The 8,810-nt window shown below is 68.2% G+C and overlaps 1 protein-coding gene across 1 annotated transcript; it reads right to left on the bottom strand.

Moving 5' to 3' along the window:
* Window positions 1-799: 799 nt before the first annotated feature.
* On the bottom strand, window positions 800-7,987 carry SPIRE2 (spire type actin nucleation factor 2). Its single transcript, XM_053952427.1, has 15 exons — window positions 7,725-7,987; window positions 4,761-4,798; window positions 4,229-4,588; window positions 3,887-3,967; window positions 3,644-3,808; window positions 3,487-3,573; window positions 3,269-3,377; window positions 3,022-3,191; window positions 2,791-2,941; window positions 2,545-2,678; window positions 2,151-2,285; window positions 1,998-2,065; window positions 1,863-1,890; window positions 1,511-1,626; window positions 800-1,432 (listed from the first exon to the last, which is right to left on the bottom strand). Exons 1-15 carry the CDS (start codon window positions 7,936-7,938, stop codon window positions 1,216-1,218), a joined length of 2,073 nt encoding a protein of 690 aa, XP_053808402.1. The 5' UTR covers window positions 7,939-7,987; the 3' UTR covers window positions 800-1,215.
* Between the last annotated feature and the right edge of the window lie 823 nt (window positions 7,988-8,810).

Below are 8,810 nucleotides of genomic sequence, written 5' to 3'. Positions count from 1 at the left end.
GAAACGGGGAAACGGGAACCGGGACACGGGGAAACGGGACACGGGGAACGGGAACCGGGGAACGGGGAACGGGGAACGGGACACGGGGAAACGGGGAACGGGACACGGGACACGGGGAAACGGGGAAACGGGGAAACGGGACACGGGGAACGGGAACCGGGAACCGGGACACGGGGAAACGGGACACGGGACACGGGGAAACGGGAACCGGGACACGGGGAAACGGGACACGGGGAAACGGGACACGGGGAACGGGAACCGGGAACCGGGGAACCGGGGAAACGGGAAACGGGGAACGGGAAACGGGACACGGGGAAACGGGGAACGGGGAAACGGGAAACGGGACACGGGGAACGGGAAACGGAGAACGGGAAACGGGGAACCGGGGAACGGGCACGGGGAAACGGGAAACGGGAAACGGGGAACTGAGGAAACGGGGAACCGGGAAACGGGGAACAGGAAACGGGAAAAGGGGAAACGGGCCACGGCCCCTGGACATGAGCGGGGAAACGGGGAACAGGGAAACGGGGAACCGGGGAAATGGGAAACAGGGAACCGGGGAAACAGGAAACGGGGAAACGGGGCACGGCCCCGGGACACGGGCGGGGAGCGTGGGAATGAGGAGCGGGGTGTTCCCACGGTGCTGTGCGGGGTCAGGGGTGGGCGCAGCCCGGGCGGGGAGGAGCGATGGCGGTGGGAGATGTGCGCGTTGAAACGGAGCGCCCCCATCCCCGATCCCCTCGCAGCCCGCAGCACCCTTCACCCCGCTCCCCCATCCACCGAGGAGCAGCCACGCGGCCCCAGGGCAGCCCAGCGGGTTTATTATGGAGGGGACATACAGAACAGCCGTGCCAGCCCGGGGCACCCGGCACCCCGGCACAGCCAGGGCTTGGCACAGAAGCGGGGCCGGGGGGCGAACGCGGGGGCCGCGGGTGTCCCACAGCAGGATCCATCCCCCAAGAGCTGCCCCGCAGCGGGACCCGTCCTCCCGGGGGCTGCGGGTGTCCCGCAGCGGGATCCATTCCCTCGGGGGCTGGCGGCAGGGACGCGAGGGGATGGCAGGGACAGCGGGAACGGGTCCTTTTGCCCCCTGGTCCATAATGTATATAAATATAGAAGCTGTGTGTATCCATCCTATGTATATATGTACATCGGGGGGGCTGTGCCGGGGTGACCGGCACCCCCGTGGCGACCATCACCGCGGCGCCCGGCCCGTCACTTGAGCCACGCGTCGCTGTAGAGGGAGCGCGCCTTGGCGCGGCGCCGGGACGCGCCGCTGGCGTTGAGGACGGCCACGCTGCGGCGGCTGGAGCTGACCACGTCGGTGACGAAGCCGGCGCAGTCGGAGCAGACGTCGCGCAGGACCGAGCCCTGGGCGTAGATGTGGGGGAATTCCTCCTCCACCCGGCGCCAGCACGGCCCCGAGAGCGAGCTGCGGCACAGGGCACCCCGTCAGCCCCCGCCGGCGGAGGAGGAGGAGGGCAGGGGGGAGGAAGGCTCAGGGACTCACTGGAAGGGCTCCCTCCGGCGCAGCGGCGGGGCCTTGGGCAGCAGCGAGCCTGGCAGGCTCTCGAAGCCCAGCGCGTAGACGGGGATGTGAGCCAGCTTCTTGGAAGGCATCTTCATCTGCCGGAATGTGGGAGTCAGGGCAGGACAGGGACAGTGACAGGGACAGGGAAAGGGACAGGGATGGGATAGGACAGGGTTGGGATGGGGATCGGGCACACAGGGATGGGGATGGGTCAGAGATAGGTACGGTGACAAGACAGGACAGGAGTGGAGTGGGACAGGGCAGGGACAGGGAGAAGATGGGGCAGGGACAGGGACACAGTGGCACTGCCCAGACAGAGCCAGTCCCTTACCTTTAGACTGCAGGAGCTACAGACAGACCTAGGGACAGAGAGAGGTGGGTGAGAGGGCCCACTGTGGGGACCCTGCTGCTGCCCTCCCAGCCCTGTGACACAGCACAGCATGGCACAGTTCGGCACAGTGCTCACCGCTTGCAGAAGAAACACGACGTGGGCCAGGAGAAGAGAGGAAATTTGGCCCTGCAGCAGCAGCAGACCTGTGGGCAGAGCAGGGTGAGCTGGTGGTGGGTGGGTGGGGACTCATGGTCCCCAATCCCTCCAGCCCCCAGTTCCCATTCCCACCTTCCCCTTCCGCAGGCTGCTGTACAGCTCCTTGCTCTGCAGGAACTTCTCCATCTCAGCCTTGACCAGCACCCTGCGCACGTTGATCATCTCCTCCACAGTCAGGGCCAGGCTCTCCACAGGGTGGCTGAACTCCTGTGGGACACGGGGGGGATGTCACACTGCACTGTGACACAGGGCATGGTCCAGAGCACTCCTGTGCCAGGGCAGAGCCTCCAAACATGGGCAGAGCATCCCTGGCATAGGCAGAGTGTCCCAGGTGAGGCAGACTATCTCTGGCACAAGGACCCCCCAGCCACCGCGTGTCCTTGTGCCAGGCTGCCATGTGCCCCACGGTCATGCTTGCCTGGTGTCCCCAGCCTCAGTGTTCCCAGCTGATGTCCCCAGAACCCACCAGCCAGAGGTGCTTGGAGCTGCTGGCGGGGGCAGCGCTGGATCCATCCTCTGGCCTCTCCTCCACAGCTCCGAGGGCAGCCCGGGGCAGTGCTGGGCCATCTGGCAGCGGGTGGCAGCTGGCGGGGACGGAGCCTGCAGAGAGGGACAGGGAGGCTGTGGCAAGGACTTGTTGCCCAGTGCCACTACCGCTGACAGGCGTGGCACAGACGCCTGGAGACGGGGACGTGGGGACCCCCGGCAGTACCTGAGCGGGGCCGTGGCTCGGGCTGCAGTGGCTCTGGGTCCCGGGGCACAGCCTGGTCACCCCCCAGCTGGCTCTGCAGCTGGGCCAGGTCCTGCTCCGAGAAGGAGCGATCCCTCTTCAGCGGCACCTCCGTGGCCGGAGAGTCCTCGTCCTGCAAGGCCACGGGCACCGTGTCACCAAGGACACCCCGGCACTTCCCATGTCTCCCCACCTCTGCAGGTTCTCCCTTGCCTCGGAGAGGTTCATCTCCTCCATCTCGGCCAGCGTGGGCGCCTTGAGCAGGACGCGTGGCCGTGGGCGCGCAGGCACGGCGCTGGCCGGGCACCGGGACAGCTCGAGGCAGGAGCTGGAGCTCAGGCGGCCGGCGCAGGCGTGTGGGATGCAGGGCAAGGAGCTGTATCCTGCGGAGGGACGGGCTCAGCGCCGTGGGGATGGGCACACAGGTGGCACAGCACAGCGGGGAGGGGACATGGCTTACCTTTCTGCTCCACGGGCCGGAGCTTCCGCTCCTGCCTGATCTCCTCCAGGATCTTCTCATGGAGCGTCCTCTGCTTCTGGGGCAGCGGCCGCAGCCGCCGCTCTGATGCCTGCGGGATGCACAGATGGGACCTCAGGTGTGGCCATGGCTCAGGGATGGCACCCATGGGACCCACCAACACTGTCATGCCAGGAAGGTGGCCCGGTGCTGGCACTCACCTGCTTCAGCGGGGGCCGGGAGCGGATGAAGTCGAGTATGAGCTCGTGAGCATCTTTCTTCACCCGGGGGGGGATGTCTCCATCCACCTGAGGAGGGAAGGGGGTCAGTGCTGGGCTGGAGAGAGGCAGGAGGGGCTGGCACGGTGGCCACGCTCACCATGACCTTGCGGAGTTTGTAGTTGCGGGCACGGATGTCCTGCATGAGCATCTCGAAGGGCGTGAGCTGGTACTCGGTGGGCAGAGGGTTGAACTGCTTCTCCTGCACCTTCTTCAGCTTCACACCGTGCCGCAGCTCCCGCATCAGCTGCACCCACAGCCGGGCCTGGGGGGGACACACGGACACGGCGTCAGCACCCACCCGTGCCCAGCACAGCCCCCGTGCCCAGCCACGCTGCCGTACCCAGTCTGTGTTGCGTAGATTGCCCAGCTCCGCCGCCGGCCGCTCCTCCTCTTCCTCATCCTCCTTCAGCTTCTGCAGTAGCTGTTGAGACACAAGATGCTGTCACCTTGTCCTGGTGGCACTGAAGGTCCAGCCAGGACTGTGCCATGGGGCTGCAGCACTGAGGCGCACTCCAATTCCTGATTCCCAGCCAGCACAGCAGTCTGGGAGAGGCTGTACGGCCAAACACCGGCACCAGCAGCCCTGGCTGGGACGGGCAGAGGGGGCACTGCAGCCTCCCCAGTCCCTTGTCACTGCAGGTGGTTTCCTCGGCAGGTGGTGCCAGCGGACACCCACGCTCACCTCCTTGGCATCGCGGATCTTGGCGAGGAAGGCCATGAGCTCCACGGTCTCTGCGAAGAGGGCGCGGCACACAGCCTGGTAGTGCGCCGGGGCGCCGGCGGGGTCGGCCAGGCGGGCGGCACAGCAGCGCATGGCCTGGCCGAAGGTGCGCACCGAGCGAGGCGGCACCTCGCCGCCCTCCTCCTCCTCATCCTGCCCCCCATAGCCCTCGTCGGCCGTGGCGCAGCCGCTGTCCTCGGAGTCGCTGTTGGTCATCAGGTCGATGAGCTGCTCCAGGCGCGGGCTCAGCTCCCGCTCCTCGTTCTCGTCCAGTCCCCAGTCCAGCGCCCGGTACACGGCAAAGCCCAGCGACTGCACCATCTGCGGGGGACAGCACCGGCTGGGGACAGCATGCACCAGCTGTGCCCAGCCCCTCCTTGGCGCTGGGTCCCGTCCCAGGACCTGTGACCCCCGGGCGAGGGGGGCAGGTGGCCGTGCCCAGCCCACACCGGGCTGTGATGGCAGACGGGGCAGGTCACCGGCCCCCACGTACCTGGGCTTCGGCGGAGGGCGTCAGCAGCGCGGGCAGGTCTGGGGGAGGAGGGCAGAGTCACCACTGGTACCCACGGCCCCGTGCTGAGTACCCCACCCCGCATCACCCAGGGATGTGGTACCCACCCAGTCCGGCCATGGGGCCCCCACCCTGAGCTGCTCACACCTCCCACTGCTCCTCTCCCCTTCCCTGGCTCATCCTGTGCTCTCCTGGTCCCAGGGCATGGCTCCAAGGGACAGTGGGCACCTGCACGTTGAGCCCTGCTACCAGACAGTGCTGGCACAGCCTCCCAAAGGGCACATTGAGGGGGCAAAGCACCCATGTACCCCTCGCTGCGAGGGCTGGAGGGAGCTGAGAGCTCTGCATCCATGGGGAGATGCCCCCTGAACCCCTGTGGGATGTGGGCACTGGCAGTATGGACACCAGGAGCGTGGGCACCAGCAGCACAGGCACTGGCAGTGTGGGGACTGGCAGCCACAGCTGGAGCATGGCACACACGGGGAGCCCAGGACATGCTTGTGGGCAGCTTCCCACGGGGAGCCCTCCTGGCAGCTGCAGGAAAAGGAACACAAGTGGCCTCTGCAGTGTCCCCAGGGCTCCCGGCTCCGCTTCCCTCATCGTTAGCTCTGCATTGAGCTGATCAATGCGGCAGCCACCAGGATGTGCCAGCCGTGTGCCAGCCAGGAATGGACAGGAAAGGCAGCACAAGTGGTGGCCCTGCCATGGTACTACACACAAGCCCATCAAAAAAAACATGTCCTGGACTGTGCCCGGCTCCCACTGCAGTACCAGCCCCTGGGATGCCACCTGGTGGGTCCCAGCAGCTCTCGCCAGTCACTGGGGCGCAGCTGAGGGGGGAATTCCCATAGAATGGGGGGCTGGAGCGGTTCCAGAGGGTGCTGCTGGCTCACCCAGCCCGGATCCAGCCCTGTGCCCTGGTAGAGCTGCAAAGCCACGTGCCAGGCTGGTGCCACTGCCTGCAGTGTCGCCCAGAGGCACCCGGAGCCCTCCCAGCCTCAGGCTTCACTGTGAAGGCTTCACTGGTTCATCCCTGGGGAGATGGCTCAGGTTGGCACAGAAACAACCCGGGAGCAGGAGGTAGCACAGTGGCACTGATAAGTGGCACTGGCAGGTGACACAGGCTCCAGCCCTGCGGTGGCTCAGGGCAGGGTGTGGGGCCATTCCCGTGCAGGACCAGTGGAGCCGGTGTGGCCACGCCATGCCCAGCTGCCACGGGCACGTGCCATGCCTGTGCGTGTCCCTGCCCTGGGCATGGAGCCACCTGATGTGCCGCGGTGTCTGCTCAGCCACTGGCACCCAGGACACACGGTGACCCCGCAGTGTCCCTGCCCAGTGTGAGCGAGGCCACACAACGACCCCACGACACCAGGTGCCATCCCCGGTGACCTGGCTGTGGGGCAAGACGGGTGGAGGTGCTGGCCATGCTCCAAGTGCTCCTCGTGGCGCCCAGCCACCCGGTGTCACTGCTGGCAGCCAGCCTGGTGACACCCTGGCACCGCCACAGCCATACCTGGCAGCGCGAGCCACCTGTGGAAGGACGGCTGGGAGGCCGAAGGTCAGGGATGGGGCTGTCCCGTGTGCCACTCCCGGGGGCCTGGAGTGGGGGACAAGGTCCCCGCGGTGCAGATGTGGGTGATGGGTGCCCGTGGATGTGCCGTGTGGGTGTCCATGTGTCCGTCCATCTGTCCTTGCTGCGTGTCCTGCAGCCCCATGGTGGGTGCCAGGCCCACGCAAACACCCACCCACCTGGCTCCAGCCTCCCTGGGTCACCCAGGGCTAGTGACCTTGTTGGTGCCAGAGCCGGTATCAGTGCCACGCCAGTCCCAGACCCCCAGGCCACCAGCCCACCCCCTCCCCCAAGCCCCAGGCCGCCCCTTGCACCGGCAGTGCTGCTGTCAGTCCGGGCCGGGGCTTGGGGCTCACCCTCATCCCTGCCGGTGCCGCCTTCCTGCTCCCCGGTGCCGGGACCGGCCCTTTTCCCTGTCCTCACAGTTTCTCTGGTGACCCCCTGCACTGCTCCCCTGCTGCCGGTGCCTCGATGCCTTGCCCCCCCCCCCCCCCCGCCTCCGGTGCCACTTCTTCTGCCCATCTGCTGCTCCGGTACCGGTTCTTCCCCGCCGCTGCCGGTCCTTCCCGCCGGGGCCTCTGCGGGTGCCCCCCCGCTACCGATACCCTCGGTCCCTCCGCGTCCGCGACGCCGGTGCAGCACCCCCTGCCGGTGCCGGTAAGTCCCGGTGCCGGTAAGTCCCAGGTCCCCGCTCTTTGTGCTGGTAAGTCCCGGTGCCCCGAGTCCCGGTGCCGAGAAGTCCCGGTGCCAGTAAGCACCGTGGGCTGCTCCCGGTGCCAGCAAAGCACCGGTGCGGGTAAATCCCAGCGCCTCGCTCCTTGCGCCAGCAAGCCCCGGTGCCGGCAAGTCCCGATATCCCGGATTCCGGTGCTAGCTAGCCCTGGTGCCGGTAAGCTCTGGTGCCCCCGTGCCGGTAAGTCCCAGTTCCCCGTTCCTTGTGCTGCTAAGCTCCGGAGCAGGAAAGCCCCGGTGCCGGATCCCAGCGCCGGTAAGCTCCGGTGCCCCGCTCCCGGTGCCTCGCTTTCGGTGCCGGTGAGCCCCGGTGCCCCGCTCCCAGCGTCGGTAAGCTCCGGTAAGCCCCAGTGCCAGTGCGTCCCGGTGTCCCGGGTGTCGGTGCCGGTAAGCCCCGCTAAACCTTGGTAAACCCCGGTGCTCCGCTCCCGCGGTGCCGATAATTCCCAGTGCCGGCGAACCTTGGTGCCCCGCACCCGCTGCCTGTAAGCCCCGATGCCCTCCGGTAAGCCCCAGCAAGTCCTGGTGCCCGTAAGCCCCGGTAAACCCCGGTAAGCCCCGCTTGGCGGTGCCGTCCCGTTCCCCCCACCCCCGCGCGGGCGCCGCCCGCTCCCGCCCCCCCCCCCGGCGGCGGCGGCCCTCACCGTGCGGCGGGGCGGGCAGGCGGAGGGAGCCGTCGGCGCGGAGGCGGATGTCGGCGGTGCGGAGCGGCGCGGGGGCGACGGGGGCGGCGGCGGCGGCGCGGCAGCCCTGGAAGCAGAGCGCCCAGGCCTGCTCCTCGTTCAGCGGCTGCTCGTAGCACTTCAGCACCTCCTCCAGGGACAGCTCCCGCGGCGGCCCCGCGCCCGCCCGCGCCATCGCCCCATCCCGCACCGCCGAGCGCGGGCGGGGCGCGCCGGGCGGGGGAGACGGGGCGAGGCCGCGCGGGGCCACGCCCCAACAAGCCACGCCCACACCGGCTCCCCGTCCGCACCGCTGGGCGCGCGCCGGGGGCGGGGCCACGAGTGGGGAGGGGCGGGGCGGTGAGAGAGGCCCCGCCCCCCGCACCGGCACCGACACCGACACCGACACCGACACCGACACCGGCACCGGCACCGGCAGCGGCACCGGCAGCGGCACCGACACTGACACCGGCACCGGCCCCGCCGCAGGCGCCCTCCGGGAGAGGCCGCGGCGGCGCCGGGGGGCACCGGGCGGCTCGGAACGGCGCGGGACGTACCGGGCCGGGCCGTTCGGTTCGGTACGGTGCGGTGCAGTACAGTAATGGTACGGTACGGTGGGGCACGGCACTGCACGGCACGGCGCGGTGAGCTCGGTACAGTCTGTCATGGCACGTTATGGCACGGCTCGGTACTGTGTGATATGGCTCGGTACTGTTTGGCACAGCTTGGGACAGAATAGGATGGGGCAGTAGAGTGTGGCATGGTACAGCACGGTATGGCTCAGAATGGCACAGCTTGGCATGGCACGACACAGCTCGGCTCTGCATGGCTCAGCAGGGCACATCAGAGCTCAGTAGCATGGCTCAGAACAGTACAGAACGGCTCGGGACCGATGGCATGGCTTGGCATGGCATGGCACGGTACAGCACAGCGTGGCACGGCACAGCACAGCACAGCTCGGCCCGCCCAGGCTGCCAGGCTGCAGGGCTGGGAGCAGGGAGTGGTTGCACTGGGTTAGCTGGGTGCAGAGTGCAGGGTTCGGGGCACACAGCTGGGCACAGGGCACAG

The sequence above is a fragment of the Vidua chalybeata genome, chromosome 11 (assembly GCF_026979565.1).
Source record: "Vidua chalybeata isolate OUT-0048 chromosome 11, bVidCha1 merged haplotype, whole genome shotgun sequence".
In the NCBI taxonomy this organism is placed as follows: Eukaryota; Metazoa; Chordata; class Aves; order Passeriformes; family Viduidae; genus Vidua; species Vidua chalybeata.
Note: the sequence above shows the minus strand (reverse complement) of the source record. Positions and strands in the feature narration are given on the sequence as shown.